The sequence below is a fragment of the Salmo salar genome, chromosome ssa02, assembly GCF_905237065.1.
Source record: "Salmo salar chromosome ssa02, Ssal_v3.1, whole genome shotgun sequence".
NCBI classification, from domain to species: Eukaryota; Metazoa; Chordata; class Actinopteri; order Salmoniformes; family Salmonidae; genus Salmo; species Salmo salar.
Window position 1 is genome coordinate 84,921,647 of NC_059443.1, and position 19,201 is coordinate 84,940,847.

Below are 19,201 nucleotides of genomic sequence, written 5' to 3' on the forward strand. Positions count from 1 at the left end.
GGTCTTCCTGTCTGGGTTGGCGCCCCCCCTTGGGTTGTGCCATGGCGGAGATCGTTGTGGGCTATACTCGGCCTTGTCTTAGGACGGTAAGTTGGTGGTTGGAGACATCCCTCTAGTGGTGTAGGGGCTGTGCTTTGGCAAAGTGGGTGGGGTTATATCCTGCCTGTTTGGCCCTGTCCGGGGGTATCATCTGATGGGGCCACAGTGTCTTCTGATCCCTCCTGTCTCAGCCTCCAGTATTTATGCTGCAGTAGTTTATGTGTCGGGGGGCTAGGGTCAGTCTGTTACATCTGGAGTATTTCTCTTGTCTTATCCGGTGTCCTGTGTGAATTTAAATATGCTCCCTCTAATTCTCTCTTTCTGTCTTTCTCTCGGAGGACCTGAGCCCTAGGACCATGCCTCAGGACTACCTGGTATGATGACTCCTTGCTGTCCCCAGTCCACCTGGCCGTGCTGCTGCTCCAGTTTCAACTGTTCTGCCTGCGGCTATGGAACCCTGACCTGTTCACCGGACGTGCTTGTTGCACCCTCGACAACTACTATGATTATTATTATTTGACCATGCTGGTCATTTATGAACATTTTAACATCTTGACCATGTTCTGTTATAATATCCACCCTGCACAGCCAGAATAGGACTGGCCACCCCTCATAGCCTGGTTCCTCTCTAGGTTTCTTCCTAGGTTTTTGGCCTTTCTAGGGAGTTTTTCCTAGGGAGATTTTCCTAGCCACCGTGCTTCTTTCACATGCATTGCTTGCTGTTTGGGGTTTTAGGCCGGGTTTCTGTACAGCACTTTGTGACATTGGCTGATTTAAAAAGGGCTTTATAAATACATTTGATTGATTGTGTGGAGATTGATGAGGAAAAAGTATAATTTTATCAATTTTAGATTAAGGCTGTTATGTAACAAAATGTGGAAAAGGTCTCTGAATACTTTCAAAATGCACTGTATAGCAAATAGGGGTGGCAATACAGTCTGCTACCTTTCTCCATAGTTTCCCATCAAGGTTGTCTATACCTGGTGGTAATACAGTCTGCTACCATTCTCCATAGTTTCCCATCCAGGTTGTCTATACCTGGTGGTAATACAGTCTGCTACCATTCTCCATAGTTTCCCATCAAGGTTGTCTATACCTGGTGGTAATACAGTCTGCTACCAGTAGTTTCCCATCAAGGTTATCTATACCTGGTGGTAATACAGTCTGCTTCCATTCTCCATAGTTTCCCATCAAGGTTATCTATACCTGTTGGTAATACAGTCTGCTTCCATTCTCCATAGTTTCCCATCAAGGTTGTCTATACCTGGTGGTAATACAGTCTGCTACCATTCTCCATAGTTTCCCATCCAGGTTGTCTATACCTGGTGGTAATACAGTCTGCTACCATTCTCCATAGTTTCCCATCCAGGTTGTCTATACCTGGTGGTAATACAGTCTGCTACCATTCTCCATAGTTTCCCATCCGGGTTGTCTATACCTGGTGGTAATACAGTCTGCTACCATTCTCCATAGTTTCCCATCCAGGTTGTCCATACCTGGTGGCTCATCATTATTGATAGATAGCAATAGTTTTACAGTGCCTTGCAAAAGTATTTACCCCCTTGGCGTTTTTTCCTATTTTGTTGCATAACATACCTGTATTTTAAATGTTTTTTTAAAATAGGATTTTATGTAATGGACATACACAAAATAGTCTAATTTGGTCAAGTGAAATGAAAAAAAAGTACTTGTTTCAAGAAATGCAACAAAAAAAACACAGAAAAGTGGCGCATATAACAAATGGTAGTGGTGGTTTACTCATTCACCTGCGAATTCTCAGAAGGCAGCCTGACCTCAGCCCCCTTTTTCTCAGTCTTTTCTTCACGTAAATGATGGGGATTTGGGCCGTTCCCGAGTCAGCAGTATATCCTTCGCGTCAGACTAGTTAAAGAAAGAATCTTTGTTCCATTAGAGGTGAGTAATCGCTGTTCTGATGTCCAGCAGTTATTTTTGGTCATAAGAGATGGTAGCATCAACATTATCTACAAAAAAAATCAGGTCCTCCCTCGACTGGGATCGATTAACTTCACTCTTTTCAGCTTAGCACCTGATGTATAAATGTGAAGCATCTGGTTGTATTTTCCACTCACTACCAAATTTGGTTATGGGAGGAAGCCCTGTGCGAGAAGTAGCCAGATGGATTCTGGCTGAAATCCTGCAAATTTTCTCATCGATGAAACGTTTGATCTCAATTCAGTTTTCTGTTTCCATAACTAGAATCTGTAACAAACAGTGGACTACGTTTTGTAGCCTATACCTTATGCCAAAGTTTCAAAAGATTACGTTGGTTAAAAGGAGTGCAAGGGAGAATTGAGTTATTGCACTTCACACAGTAGGACATGTGCAAATAAATACTTAGAACGCGCCAATAGGATCTCTCTAGCTCCTGCTTGGCTCTGCCCACCTCTCTTGTTCTGCCCACTATGATTAATTTGCTCCCATTGGAAACGATAAGCTCTGGTCTATCTTGGGTAAATTATACAAATATTTTGCCACACAGTCAGTGAAGAGCAAGAGGATGCAACATCCAGGATCTCTACAACAGGCGGTGACCCCAGCCACCCCAGTCGGAGACTGTTCTCTCTACTACCGCATGGCAAGCGGTACCGGAGTGCCAAGTCTAGGACAAAAAGGCTTCTCAACAGTTTTTACCCCCAAGCCATAATACTCCTGAACAGGTAATCAAATGGCTACCTGGACTATTTGCATTGTGTGCCCCCCAAACCCTCTTTTTCCCTGCTGCTACTCTCTGTTTATCATATATGTGTAGTCACTTTAACTATACATTCATGTACATACTATCTCAATCAGCCCGACTAACCGGTGCCTGTATGTAGCCTCACTACTGTTATAGCCTCGCTACTGTTATTTTTCACTGTCTTTTTACTGTTGTTTTTATTTCTTGTCTTACCTATTGTTCAGCAAATACTTTTTTTGCACTGTTGGTTAGACCCTGTAAGGAAGCATTTCACTGTAAGGTCTACACCTGTTGTATTCGGCGCACGTAACAAATCAACTTTGATTTGATTTGAAGAGGTGTGCTGTTTGGGGTATTAGGCTGGGTTTCTGTATAGCACATTTTTCTGTATAGCACTTTGTGTCATCGGCTGTTGTAAAAAGGGCTTTATAAATACATTTGATTGATTGATTGATTGATTGATTGATTGATTGATTGAGGTGTGGCTAATGTTAGCCAGCATAAGCTAGCTACCGAGCTAGCATAGAACTCGGTAGCACAGAGTACATCAATTTGACATTGCAAAATTGTGCATTGTGGGTAGTTTAGAAGATATCCGGAAATAAGTTAATAAATATGTAATAACGCAAAAACATAACGGTTTGTACTTATAAGAAACCAGATCGTGACTACAACTCAGTTACTAAATCTTTAACCACAATGTGGGAATTTAAGGCGATGCTGTTGGTGTGACGTATAATGTAGTGGACGGAACTCTTCTTTCAACAGCAACAACAGTTTGTCAGCCACCTCGGTAGCTTGCTAGACAAAATAGCCGAACCAAAACATCTCTTTAGATGCGTTCATGTAGCCATTGTGTTTTAACCCCACTTCGGTCGTCTAGTTAGTTATCCCATTCACTTTCATATTTACGGTTTTGTTGTTATTGGTCAGCTATCGGGCTGGTTAAATTAGCATTAGCATTAGCCTAGTTAGCTAACAACTCCGACCATGAGTTCACTAAGCTACTCTCCTCCTGCTAAAGATGAGGTCAGCTGGACGGAGAAAGAGGAGGGGTTTGTTACAATACAAAAACAAGTAGAAGGTGAGGCTGTTACCGTCAAAGAAGAAGAGAAAGACGTTTCAGTGAAAGAGGAGGAGGAAGAGGAGGCTGTCACAATACAAAAACAAGTAGAGGGTGTTACAGTGAAAGAAGAGAAAGACGTTTCAGTGAAAGAAGAGGAAGACGCGTTCAGAGTGAAAGAGGGGGAGGATGTTACAGTTAAAGAAGAGGAGGAAGAGAAAGAGGAGGATGCAGTTTTTGGAGTGAAAGAGGGGAAGATGACTGTCACATCGAAAGAAGAGGAGGAAACTGGATATCTGGGCCCGGTTTCCCAAAGGCAACTTAAGGCGTCCAATGGTTCTAATGATGAACTTAGTCATAAGATGGTTTTGAGAAACCGTTCCCTGATTAACACTAGTAAGTACTGTCTTAAAAACAGAGGTTGATAGGCTGTTGTTAAAATCAAATCAAAGTGTATTTGTCACGTGCGCCTAATACAACAGGTGTAGACCTTACAGTGAAATGCTTACTTACAGGCTCTAACCAACAGTGCAATTTCTAATTTTAAAAAGGTATTAGGTGAACAATAGATAAGTAAAGGAATAAAAACAACAGTAAAGAAGACAGTGAAAAATAACAGTATTGAGGCTATATACAGTAGCGAGGCTATATACAGTAGCGAGGCTATATACAGGCACCAGTTAGTCAGGCTGATTAGGTAGTATGTAGATATGGTTAAAGTGACTATGCATATATGATGAACAGAGAGTAGCAGCAGCCTAAAAGAGTGGTTGGGGGGGGGGCAACGCAAATAGTCCGGGTAGCCATTTGATTACCTGTTCAGGAGTCTTATGGCTTGGGGGTAAAACTGTTGAGAAGCCTTTTGGTCCTAGACTTGGCACTCCAGTACCGCTTGCCATGCAGTCGTAGAGAGAACATTCTATGACTGGGGTGGCTGGGGTCTTCGACAATTTTTGGGCCTTCCTCTGGTGTAGAGGTCCTGGATTACAGGCAGTTTAGCCCCAGGGATGTACTGGGCCGTACGCACTACCCTCTGTAGCGCCTTGCAGTCGGAAGCCGAGCAGTTGCCGTACCAGGCAGTGATGCAACCAGTCAGGATGCTCTCGATGGTGCAGCTGTAGAACCTTTTGAGTATCTCAGGACCCATGCCAAATCTTTTCAGTTTCCTGAGAGGGAATAGGTTTTGTCGTGTCCTCTTCACGACTGTCCTGGAAGTCCAGGATCCAGTTGCAGAGGGAGGTGTTTAGTCCCAGGTTCCTTAGCTTAGTGATGAGCTTTGAGGGCACTATGGTGTTGAACGCTGAGCTATAGTCAATGAACAGCTTTCTCACATAGGTGAGAGGTGGGAAAGGGCAGTGTGGAGTGCAATAGAGATTGCATCATCTGTGGATCTGTTTGGGCGGTATGCAAATTGGAGTGGGTCTAGGGTTTCTGGGATAATGGTGTGTTGATGTGAGCCATAACCAGCCTTTCAAAGCACTTCATGGCTACGGATGTGAGTGCTACGGGTCTGTAGTCATTTAGGCAGGTTACCTTAGTGTTCTTGGGCACAGGGACTATGGTGGTCTGCTTGAAGCATGTTGGTATTACAGACTCAATCAGGGACAAGTTGAAAATGTCAGTGAAGACACCTGCCAGTCAGCACAAGCCCGGACCAAGGCATCAGCAAGATTTATGTAGTCCAACAGTCTCAAATATATACGTATGTACGTACAGTCACTGTGGCGACGACGTCGTCCATGCACTTATTAATGAAGCCGTTGACTGATGTGGTAAACTCCTCAATGCCACCGGATGAATCCCTGAACATATTCCAGTCTGTTTTAGTGAAACAGTCCTGTAGCTGAGCATCCGCTTCATCGGACCACTTCCTTATTGAGCTGGTACTTCCTGTTTCAGGGTTTGTTTGTAAGCAGGAATCGGGAGGATAGAGTTATGTTCATATTTACCAGATGGAGGGTGAGGGAGAGCTTTGTATGTGTCCCTATGTGTGGAGTAAAAGTGATCTAGAGTTTTTCCCTCTAGTCCCCCCTGATCTTACCAGACTCTGCTGTTCTGATCTAGTTTTCCCTCTAGTCCCCCTGATCTTACCAGACTCTGCTGTTCTGATCTAGTTTTTCCCTCTAGTCCCCCTGATCTTACCAGACTCTGCTGTTCTGATCTAGTTTTCCCCTCTAGTCCCCCCTGATCTTACCAGACTCTGCTGTTCTGATCTAGTTTTTCCCTCTAGTCCCCCCTGATCTTACCAGACTCTGCTGTTCTGATCTAGTTTTTCCCTCTAGTCCCCCTGATCTTACCAGACTCTGCTGTTCTGATCTAGTTTTTCCCTCTAGTCCCCCCTGATCTTACCAGACTCTGCTGTTCTGATCTAGTTTTTCCCTCTAGTCCCCCCTGATCTTACCAGACTCTGCTGTTCTGATCTAGTTTTCCCTCTAGTCCCCCTGATCTTACCAGACTCTGCTGTTCTGATCTAGTTTTTTCCCCTCTAGTCCCCCCTGATCTTACCAGACTCTGCTGTTCTGATCTAGTTTTCCCCTCTAGTCCCCCCTGATCTTACCAGACTCTGCTGTTCTGATCTAGTTTTTCCCTCTAGTCCCCCCTGATCTTACCAGACTCTGCTGTTCTGATCTAGTTTTCCCTCTAGTCCCCCTGATCTTACCAGACTCTGCTGTTCTGATCTAGTTTTTCCCTCTAGTCCCCCCTGATCTTACCAGACTCTGCTGTTCTGATCTAGTTTTTCCCTCTAGTCCCCCTGATCTTACCAGACTCTGCTGTTCTGATCTAGTTTTTCCCTCTAGTCCCCCCTGATCTTACCAGACTCTGCTGTTCTGATCTAGTTTTTCCCTCTAGTCCCCCCTGATCTTACCAGACTCTGCTGTTCTGATCTAGTTTTTCCCTCTAGTTCCCCCTGATCTTCCCAGACTCTGCTGTTCTGATCTAGTTTTTCCCTCTAGTCCCCCCTGATCTTACCAGACTCTGCTGTTCTGATCTAGTTTTTCCCTCTAGTCCCCCTGATCTTACCAGACTCTGCTGTTCTGTCCTGTTGATATATAGAAAAACCAGCTAGACGTATATTATCCTTGTTCAGCCATTACTCTGAGAAGCAGCTATATTATATTAGTATATTACAGTTCTTAATGTTTATTTGTAATTTTTATTTAACCTTTATTTAACTAGGCAAGTCAGTTAAGAACAAATTCCTATTTTACAATGACGGCCTACCATGGCCAGACCCTCCCTAACGACACTGGGCCAGTTGTGCGCCACCTTAATTGGACTCCCGATCACAGCCGGTTGTGATACAGCCCGGGATCGAACCAGGGTCTGTAGTGATGCCTCTAGCACTGAGATGCAGTGCCTTAGACCGCTGAGCCACTCGGGAGCCCCACTCGGGAGTCCCGTTGATAGGAGAGACCTTGTCCAGTTTATTCTCCAGTGATTGCACAATCGCCAATAGAACTGAGTGTAGAGGTGATTTATTCACTCTAGTCTCATCAGGGTGCCCCCTGCGCCGGCCTCTATAGAACCTTCTTCGAGAGTCGGGGATTTGGGCCTGATCCCGGACAGTCAATATGTCTTTCTCCTCTGACTCATGACTCATTGAAGTAGAATTTGTTGTCCAAATCAAGGTTAGTGAAAATTGTTCTGATGTCTAGAAGCTCTTTTTGGTCATAGGAAGCGATGGTGGAAACATTATGTACAAAAAAAAAGTTGTGATCAGCTTAAAAAATCATAATAATTGCACAATTGGTCAGGAGCCCATAAAACGTCTGCTTTCCAATGCAGCACCATTCTAGATAGCATTCTAGATAACATTCTAGATAACATTCTAAATAACATTCTAGATAACATTCTAAATAACATTGTAGATAACATTCTAGATACCATTCTAGATAACATTCTAGATAACATTCTAAATAACATTAGCATGAATTAGCCTACGTGAACAAGAAGCACAACATATTTTCAGAGATGTGAGATAATTAACTTCTCTGTAATATAGTAAAGCTTTGAAATTGTGACATTACGTACTTTCGAGGAAAATAGGTCGATTTTCTCGACTGGTTTTTAGAAGGGATTTTGTGACTATCTTAGCAACTCTTTGACGCAGCATGACAACGTGAACTCGATGGGTTGACAGTCTGTTGGACAGGTGTTAGATGTTTGGAAAGTTTAGCCTCAATACTGTGCTTGTGGATATTTAAATCCCTGCTGTTTGTTTCGGTTTGCATCGGCTTTACGAGCTGTGCTGGCTGGAATTGCATCGAGTACCAGCGTTAGCCTACGTTGCTACCATCATGCCGCCCAAAGTTAAAGAAGGTTGGAGTAATGGAGAGGACAGTGTTTAACTATGACAGGTACGTGATCTTTTACATCAACATAAATATGTCCACAAGCAATCGTTACAGCAACAGGAAAATAGCTTCAACAGCCTTGTCCAAATACTGGTGGACTCAACTAACAACAGAAGGGACGATCTGACCAGAGAGGTCCAAGACCTTAAGAACAGTTTGCAGTTCTCCCAGGGAGAGGTTCATGTCCTGAAAGAGACTTGCAGCAAGATGGCAACAAACTGTAAGTCCCCGTGAGATGACATCATCACTGTCTGTGAATTATTATTACAGATGACATCATCACTGTCTCTGAATTATTATTACAGATGACTGGTGAAACAGACTATCTAGAGCACGTGTCAAACACAAGGACCACCGGCCCAATCCGGCCCATGACACGTCTATCTGGCCCATGCACTTATTTGGGTTGGCAATTCAGTTTGGCCCGCTTCCATACTGCCCGGGATGGACTGCACTACAAGTCCCAGCAAGAACTGCCAACGTGCTACACGCCAAACATCAGTGGAATGCCACAGACACACCCCTCTTCCCAGATCCACACACGAACCAGCCAGTGTGCTGTATCATATAACTAATGGTATCTACCAGACTGAAAGTTTAAACATGTTGTAGGCTTAACAAAAACAAAACTATTTTATTCTACGTGAGAAGACAGATTCTCGGGACAAACACCGCTGGTCTGACAAACACCGCTGTAGCTCTGCTACCTTTCGCCGCTGATGCGGAAGGCTGATATTGAGATGCAGCCTATATACAGATACAGATATCTGAAGATTAAACAGACAGATTCTTATGGTGATTTTAGTATTATGCTAATTAGATTTCAGTGGGGGTGCAGACATCAACTCTAGCGGGTTAACCTGTCTCCCCCCCTTCATCTACACTGATTGGACTGGATTTAACAAGTTACATCAATAAGGATCATATCTTTCACCTGGTCAGTCTGTCATGGAAAGAGCAGGTCTTCATAATGTTTTGTACACTCAGTGTATAAAGTCTTCTGTCCCTGTAAGTTCACATGTGGAACTGCATGAAATGTGTTTTAGTTTCCAGTCATTTAGAAATGTGATCCTTATGTCCCACATTGTCCGCTTTATTAATAGAAAGACTCATATACAGTATAGTATTAGTTTAAAACTAAAATGGACCAATCCTGGATCGCCCCCTGTATTATCAGCCACTGAAATAGGAGAGTCTTTGTCCCCTCTCTGTTTGTCTACTCAACCCAGAGTGAAACCAAAACACCCCATGTTGCCCATGTTAACCTGATGACTCAGAGTCACGTCATAAACAAGTAGAATGACCACCGTGGGGGAAAACAACTGATGTTCACCATCTGGGACCATTCAACAGTCTAGATTTACCAGGTTATTACTAAATAAACTGTTCACCATCTGGGACCATTCAACAGTCTAGATTTACCAGGTTATTACTAAATAAACTGTTCACCATCTGGGACCATTCAACAGCCTAGATTTACCAGGTTATTACTAAATAAACTGTTCACCATCTGGGACCATTCAACAGCCTAGATTTACCAGGTTATTACTAAATAAACTGTTCACCATCTGGGACCATTCAACAGCCTAGATTTACCAGGTTATTACTAAATAAACTGTTCACCATCTGGGACCATTCAACAGTCTAGATTTACCAGGTTATTACTAAATAAACTGTTCACCATCTGGGACCATTCAACAGTCTAGATTTACCAGGTTATTACTAAATAAACTGTTCACCATCTGGGACCATTCAACAGTCTAGATTTACCAGGTTATTACTTTAAATAAACTGTTCACCATCTGGGACCATTCAACAGTCTAGATTTACCAGGTTATTACTAAATAAACTGTTCACCATCTGGGACCATTCAACAGCCTAGATTTACCAGGTTATTACTAAATAAACTGTTCACCATCTGGGACCATTCAACAGTCTAGATTTACCAGGTTATTACTAAATAATCTGTTCACCATCTGTGACCATTCAACAGTCTAGATTTACCAGGTTATTACTAAATAAACTGTTCACCATCTGGGACCATTCAACAGTCTCGATTTACCAGGTTATTACTTCTAAATAAACTGTTCACCATCTGGGACCATTCAACAGTCTCGATTTACCAGGTTATTACTAAATAAACTGTTCACCATCTGGGACCATTCAACAGTCTAGATTTACCAGGTTATTACTCTAAATAAACTGTTCACCATCTGGGACCATTCAACAGCCTAGATTTACCAGGTTATTACTAAATAAACTGTTCACCATCTGGGACCATTCAACAGCCTAGATTTACCAGGTTATTACTAAATAAACTGTTCACCATCTGGGACCATTCAACAGTCTAGATTTACCAGGTTATTACTAAATAAACTGTTCACCATCTGGGACCATTCAACAGTCTAGATTTACCAGGTTATTACTAAATAAACTGTTCACCATCTGGGACCATTCAACAGTCTCGATTTACCAGGTTATTACTAAATAAACTGTTCACCATCTGGGACCATTCAACAGTCTCGATTTACCAGGTTATTACTAAATAAACTGTTCACCATCTGGGACCATTCAACAGTCTAGATTTACCAGGTTATTACTAAATAAACTGTTCACCATCTGGGACCATTCAACAGTCTAGATTTACCAGATTATTACTAAATAAACTGTTCACCATCTGGGACCATTCAACAGTCTAGATTTACCAGGTTATTACTAAATAAACTGTTCACCATCTGGGACCATTCAACAGTCTAGATTTACCAGGTTATTACTAAATAAACTGTTCACCATCTGGGACCATTCAACAGTCTAGATTTAACAGGTTATTACTTCTGAATAAAAATGCTTTTTGCGGTTGTCGTAGGCTTACAATTGTTGTTTTGATTATTGCTTGAACAGTCGCAAGATAATATTTGCAAAATACCTATTTTGGATGCAGCAGTTGTTAGCTTGAATGCTTAAGCTCATTGACAGCAAAGCAACCAGAGAATTTTACTGGTTGAAGTTGAAGTGTTTTTTTTTAAAGTATAAAGCAGTTGAATTGGGAGGATGACAAAAACATTATATTAAGCAGGACATTCAAACAAGCCTTACAATTTGAATCCAAAAGTAGTTTGAAATGCACTCATAAGCAACCTGTAAATGGAGGCTATTTTTGCTGTCAGCCTATGAGAACTCCCCTGAGATTTCCCCCATGGTGGTGAATTAGTAAATAGCGACACAGAACTTAATGTGAGTTTCCTTGAGTAGCACTCCTGATCTTGCGCTGATAATGTGCTGTAATATTCAGAATACATTGTGAAAAACTAAAATCTAAATTCACAATTTTTGCTCCATGCAGATCTACTACATCAATAACTAGCTGTTTCCTCATTAGCAGGGAGCAGTTTCTGCAACCAATATATTGAAAGGGCCCTATATTGGTCAGCAAATGTGGTCTGCAACTGTAATAGCCTAGAATCAGAATCATCAACCTTACTACTAAAGTTTAAAAAATAAAATAAGACTAAACATGTCTATTGTTGCTCACTTGACTGGTCTTATTAAGACAATTGTCAAATAAGTTTGTACACAACATCATGGGCATCACCTTTTAGCTAAAATAAACAGTGGATTTCTGCTATTGTGGGCCTTTAACCATCTGTCTGACTTTGTTGTTCACACAGGAGAGAGACTTGACTATCGTTGATCCTCTGGAGAGCCTCAACAACATCATGAAGCTGACGAGACAGAGAAGAGTCTCTCCCCATCAGAACTCCTCAAGAAACACCAGCGGAAACCCACAGGAAAGAAACCTCACTGCTGCTCTGACTGTGGGAAGAGATTCACCTCTTCAGCAGACCTCAAAAGACATCAGAGAATCCATACAGGAGAGAAACCTTATAGCTGTGATCAATGTGGAAAGAGTTTTACACATTCAAGTAATCTGAAAGCACACCAGAGAACACACTCAGGAGATAAACCTTATAGTTGTGATCAATGTGGGAAGAGTTTTATTACATCTAGCTGTCTGACTATACACCAGAGAATACACACAGGAGAGAAATCTTATAGCTGTGGTCAGTGTGGGAAGAGTTTTGTTTCATCTAGCAGTCTGATACTACACCAGAGAACACATACAGGAGAAAAACCTTATATCTGTAATGAATGTGGGAAGAGTTTTGCTCAATCTAGCAACCTGATAGCACACCTGAGAATTCACACCGGAGAGAAACCCTATAGTTGTAATCAATGTGGGAAGAGTTTTGTTACATCTAGCCATCTGACTCGACACTTGAGAATACACACAGGAGCGAAGCCTCATAGCTGTGATTAATGTGGGAACGGTTTTGTTACATCTAGCAGTCTGACTATACACCATAGAACACACACAGGAGAGAAATCTTTTCCCTGCTCTGACTGTGGAAAGAGTTATGTTTCGTCAGGATGTTTAGAATCACACCAGAGAACTCATATTTGTGATCAATGTGACGAGATACTCTGATAAAAGATCTCTGATTAAACATCAGAAAATACATGATGGAGTTGTTACATGATATCAATGATATAATGTCACAATGTAGAATGTTTAAACATTGTAGTAGGAGTATTTTAATTAATAATGTCACAATGTAGAACCTTAAACGTTTGCCCTGTTCTATTGATTTCAGTGTCATATGGATATTAGCATCAGGGGAAAAATCCAGGCTCTGAATTGAAAGAGTACAATTTAACAACAAAATAAATATTGTTAAACTTACCGCGTTGGTGACCCAAATGAATCAAAATGCAACACTTCAAATGTAGCTAGCTGTTTTCTACAAATTGTCCTCTAACCAGTGATGAACACATTATTCCCAGATTACGTGTGGTTTTTGAGCTGTTAGTTTTAACAGGAAGTGCAACTCATCTCCCCCCTTTCGTGCAATTGATTTCAATGTGATATCGATGAGTGATGACAAATAAGTGTTTGGTTTCTCTTCGTTTTGGGGACCCCTACATTTAAATGCATCACTCCAAAATGTAGCTGACTGTCTTCTGCAGGTTGTCGTCTAACCAGTGAGGTAAAAGATATCTCCCATTTCCATGTGTTTTATTTAGTTGTGTTAGTTTCAACAGCACGTACAACCTGATTTCCCCCCTAATCGATATCAGTGATTTATTGCTACTTGTCAAAACAACACATTTTTGGTGCTTGTGCAATTTATAAGGTGCTCGTCTTAAAAAATACAAATAAAATGATTACTATTGTGTTTGTGTATATAGTACATTTTATGTTTAGGTTTTCAATATATCAAACTGTTTCTGCATATTGGTTATTGGTTTGGCCTTGTTAAAACTGGCTATCCCACCAAGCAAAATGTTGTTGAAAAGAAAACTATGCCCGAGGTCCAATCTACGTTCGGTTTTGGTTGAAAGTTGAAAAGACGTAATTTTCACGTCTTTGTTTAAACGACTTGAAAACAACTTAGTTTCAACGTACTTGCAACATTGAGGCAGTATAAAAAAAATGGTCTATGAACAGTTTTATTAACAATCATACATCATTCCAGTTTTTACACACAGTTTTTATTTACATCATTCAAGTGCTAATTGTCTTTATTCCACTACTGAAGAAGCATGACTCAAATCACCTCATATTTCAGACATTCAGCCTGACAAAAGATACATGTTTTATTATTCCATGCCTCACCATTAAGTGAATTATTGCCAATACATATTAACAAAGGGGTGTACATTCAGTTTTTATATTTTCATAATATTTCAATGTAATGTAACACTTATTAATCACAATAATTTATGCGACTAACTGAATTTTATTGGCACAATTATATTGTTTACTAGCAATGTAGTAAAACAAGCTTATATTTTGGATTGGATATTACATCCAATTCTTACTATTTTAATCGATGGTATTTCCTTAGAATGCGCATTAATCTTTCAGTTTTATTGTTATTGTTTAGTATTTTGGAAAATGCATATAATTTTATTAATTGTTTTTCATTCGTTTTTTTCTTGTAAAGCGCATTCCGTTGCATCCATGTCTGAAATGTTCTATATAAGTAAAGCTTGATTTGATTTGAACATATTGTAAAACAATGAACCCAATGACTGACCAATCAACAGACTCTTGCAAAACCAATGAACAAGTCTGTTCAAAAGCAACACATCTTGGTCCATATTAGTATGAAAAACTAAATAATTTCAATATATCGTCCACTGTCAAAATTGTGCTTGTGTGGTATGTAAGTTTAGTATCTCTTTTCAACCAATCAAGTACATTTTTGAAATCAACAATATGTGAAAGGATTCAACTACTGAAAACTGAAACAAACAAATGGATCAAACATATCAATCCCACTTTTCCAGCCTGTTGAAGGCGTGGTGGAGTGGTAAACACCACCCCCGGCTCTACCAGGGGCTTGAGGTGGTCTCCCACAGCTCTGTTTATGTCATGTTCTGTGGCCTTGCTGTTCCATTTCTTGACTGATATTTAGGGATATTATAGTGAAAAATATATAAACATGTTTCATATAACATATAATAATAAAAGATCCCAGAAATGTTCCATATGTAAAAAAAAAAAAAACTTCTTTCTCTCTAATTTTATGCACACATTTGTTTACATCCCTGTTAGTGAACATTTCTCCTTTGCCAAGATAATCCATCCACCTGACAGGTGTGGCATATCAAGAAGCTGATTTAACAGCATGATTATTACACACTTTTTTGGTTACTACATGATTCCATATGTGTTATTTCATAGTTTTGATGTCTTCACTATTATTCTACAATGTAGAAAATAGTAAAAAAAAAAATATAACAAAAACCCTGGAATGAGTAGGTGTGTCCAAACTTTTGACTGGTACTGTATATCTATGTATTGGTACATGTAGGAGCAGTATAGACCTAGTCTGTTCATTATATACATCTACATGATGTATTGTTACACCATGTAGGAGCAGTATAGACCTAGTCTGTTCATTATATACATCTACGTGATGTATTGTTACACCATGTAGGAGCAGTATAGACCTAGTCTGTTCATTATATACATCTACGTGATGTATTGTTACACCATGTAGGAGCAGTATAGACCTAGTCTGTTCATTATATACATCTACGTGATGTATTGTTACACCATGTAGGAGCAGTATAGACCTAGTCTGTTCATTATATACATCTACGTGATGTATTGTTACACCATGTAGGAGCAGTATAGACCTAGTCTGTTCATTATATACATCTACGTGATGTATTGTTACACCATGTAGGAGCTGTATAGACCTAGTCTGTTCATTATATACATCTACGTGATGTATTGTTACACCATGTAGGAGCAGTATAGACCTAGTCTGTTCATTATATACATCTACGTGATGTATTGTTACACCATGTAGGAGCAGTATAGACCTAGTCTGTTCATTATATACATCTACATGATGTATTGTTACACCATGTAGGAGCAGTATAGACCTAGTATGTTCATTATATACATCTACGTGATGTATTGTTACACCATGTAGGAGCAGTATAGACCTAGTATGTTCATTATATACAGTGGTAAGAAAGAGTATGTGAACCCTTTGGAAATACCTGGATTTCTTAATCTCGGTCACAACAATAGACAAACACAGTCTGCTTAAACTTATAACACACAAACAATTATATGTTTTCGTGTCTTTATTGAACACACTGTGTAAACATTCACAGTGCAGGGTGGAAAAGTATGTGAACCCTTAGATTTAATAACTGATTGACCCTCCTTTGGCAGCAATAACATCAACCAAATGTTTTCTGTACTTGCGGACCAGACCTGCACAACGGTCAGGAGGAATTTTGGACCATTCCTCTTTACAAAACTGTTTCAGTTCAGCAATATTCTTGGGATGTCTGGTGTGAATTGCTCTCTTGAGGTCATGCCACAGCATCTCAATCGGGTTGAGGTCAGGACTCTGACTGGGCCACTCCAGAATGCGTATTTTCTTCTGTTGAAGCCATTCTGTTGATGATTTACTTCTGTATTTGGGGTTGTTGTCCTGTTACATCACCCAACTTCTGTTGAGCTTCAATTGGCGAACAGATAGCCTAACATTCTCCTTCAAAATGTCTTGATAAACTTGGGAATTCATTTTCCTGTTGATGATAGCAAGCTGTCCAGGCCCTGAGGCAGCAAAGCAGCCCCAGACCATGATGCTCCCTCCACCTTACTTTACAGTTGGGATGAGGTTTTGATGTTGGTGTGCTGTGCCTTTTTTTCTCCACACATAATGTTGTGGGTTCCTTCCAAACAACTCAACTGTAGTTTCATCTGTCCACAGAATATTTTGCCAGAAGCGTTGCGGAACATCTAGGTGCACTTTTGCAAACTTCAGACGTGCAGCAATGGTTTTTTTGGACAGCAGTGGCTTCTTCTGTGGTGTCCTCCCATGAACACCATTCTTGTTAAGTGTTTTACGTGTTGTAGAATCGTCAACAGAGATGTTAGCATGTTCCAGAGATTTCTGTAAGTCTTTAGCTGACACTATAGGTTTCTTCTTAACATCATTGAGCATTCTGCGCTGTGCTCTTGCAGTCATCTTTGCAGGATGGTCACTTCAAGGGAGAGTAGCAACAGTGCTGAACTTTTTCCATTTATAGACAATTTGTCTAATCGTGGACTGATGAACATCAAGGCCTTTAGATACTTTTGTAACCCTTTCCAGCTTTATGCAAGTCAACAATTCTTAATCTTAGGTCTTCTGAGATCTCTTTTGTTCGAGGCATGGTTCACATCAGGCAATGCTTCTTGTGAATAGCAAACAAAAACTTTGTGAGTGTTTTTACTAGGGGAAGGCAGCTCTAACAAACATCTCCAATCTCACCTCATTGATTGGAATTCAGGTTAGCTGACTCCTGACTCCAATTAGCTTTTGGAGTAGCCATTAGCCTAGGGGTTCACATACTTTTTCCAACCTACACTGTGAATGTTTAAATGATGTATTCAATATAGACAAGAAAAATAAAATTTGTGTTATTAGTTTAAGCACACAGTGTTTGTCTATTGTTGTGACGTAGATGAAGATCAAGATCAGATGAAATTTGATGACCAATTTATGCAGAAATACAGGTAATTCTAAAGGGTTCACATACTTTTTCTTGCCACTGTACATCTATGTATTGTCGCATGTAGGAGCAGTATAGACCTAGTCTGTTCATTATATACATCTACATGATGTATTGTTACACCATGTAGGAGCAGTATAGACCTAGTCTGTTCATTATATACATCTACATGATGTATTGTTACACCATGTAGGAGCAGTATAGACCTAGTCAGTTCATTATATACATCTACATGATGTCTTGTTACACCATGTAGGAGCAGTATAGACCTAGTCTGTTCATTATATACATCTACATGATGTATTGTTACACCATGTAGGAGCAGTATAGATGTGTATCAGGAAGTGGAAGTCCAACATGTATGTTGGTCTGATGTGTATCAGGAAGTGAATCCAGAAGCAGCACTGGAAGTATTTGTCCAATTATTCTAATCAATTGTTGCTAAGAAACTAACTGTTAAAGCCCCCTGGATTGATGATGAATTGAACAAATGGTATGATTCAATGTAGGCCGTCATTGCAAATAGTAATTTGTCTTTAATTGACTTGCCTAGTTAAATTAAGGTTAACTAAATAAAATACAAATAAATTATGCAAAAGAGGTGGGAAACAAGTCAGTGCTGCTAGCTAATTGGTTAACATACTGTCAATTTAGAAATGTTGTGGCTGAACTTAACAAAAATAACAATAAATTATATTACCAAACCAAGTTAAATGAAATAAAACACAATGGAAAAATACTTTGGAGTACCTTAAATGGTATCATGGGCAGAAAACCCACTTAATCTCCAGCATTCATTAAAGTTGATGGGTCGTTTATAACAAATCTTTGTGATATTGCCAATCATTTCAATGGCTATTTCACTTCAAAAGTGGAAAAACTCACAAGTGAAATGACAACATTGAACAGTGAACCATAATATTTTTGTGTAAAAGATCAAATAGTGAAAGCGAAGGATTGCTGTTTTGAATTTGGTCAAGTTAGCGTGGGAGAGGTGTACAGTGGCTTGCGAAAGTATTCACCCCCCTTGGCATTTTTCCTATTTTGTTGCCTTACAACCTGGAATTAAAATAGATTTTTGGGGGGGTTTGTATCATTTGATTTACACAACATGCCTACCACTTTGAAGATGCAAAATATTTTTTATTGTGAAACAAACAAGAAATAAGACAAAGAAACTGAAAACTTGAGCGTGCATAACTATTCACCCCCCCAAAGTCAATACTTTGTAGAGCCACCTTTTGCAGCAAGTCTCTTGGGGTATGTCTCTATAAGCTTGGCACATCTAGACACTGGGATTTTTGCCCATTCTTCAAGGCAAAACTGCTCTAGCTCCTTCAAGTTGGATGGATTCCGCTGGTGTACACCAATCTTTAAGTCATACCACAGATTCTCAATTGGATTGAGGTCTGGGCTTTGACTAGGCCATTCCAAGACATTTAATTGCTTCCCCCTATACTACTTGAGTGTTGGTTTAGCAGTATGCTTAGGGTCATTGTCCTGCTGGAAGGTGAACCTCTGTCCCAGTCTCAAATCTCTGGAAGACTGAAACAGGTTTCCCTCAAGAATTTCCCTGTATTTAGCACCATCCATCATTCCTTCAATTCTGACCAGTTTCCCAGTCCCTGCCGATGAAAAACATCCCCACAGCATGATGCTGCCACCACCATGCTTCACTGTGGGGATGGTATTCTCGGGGTGATGAGAGGTGTTGGGTTTGTGCCTGACATAGCGTTTTCCTTGATGGCCAAAAAGCTCACTTTTAATCTCATCTGAACAGAGTACCTTTTTCCATATGTTTGGGGAGTCTCCCACATGTCTTTTGGCAAACACCAAACGTGTTTGCTTATTTTTTTCTTTAAGTAATGGCTTTATTCTGGCCACTCTTCCATAAAGCCCAGCTCTGTGAAGTGTACGGCTTAGTGGTCCTATGGACAGATACTCCAATGTTCGCTGTGG

The 19,201-nt window shown here is 40.3% G+C and overlaps 1 protein-coding gene and 1 pseudogene across 1 annotated transcript; both read left to right on the plus strand.

The window, feature by feature from the left end:
- Positions 1 to 3,375: 3,375 nt before the first annotated feature.
- On the plus strand, positions 3,376 to 12,090 carry LOC123732165 (cilia- and flagella-associated protein 251-like). The gene is made up of 2 exons (XM_045711503.1): positions 3,376 to 4,196; positions 11,824 to 12,090. The coding sequence occupies exons 1-2, from the start codon at positions 3,728 to 3,730 to the stop codon at positions 11,844 to 11,846; spliced, it is 492 nt and encodes a 163-aa protein (XP_045567459.1). The 5' UTR covers positions 3,376 to 3,727; the 3' UTR covers positions 11,847 to 12,090.
- Positions 11,850 to 13,387, plus strand: LOC106595623 (zinc finger protein 239-like; annotated as a pseudogene).
- The last annotated feature ends 5,814 nt before the right edge of the window (positions 13,388 to 19,201 follow it).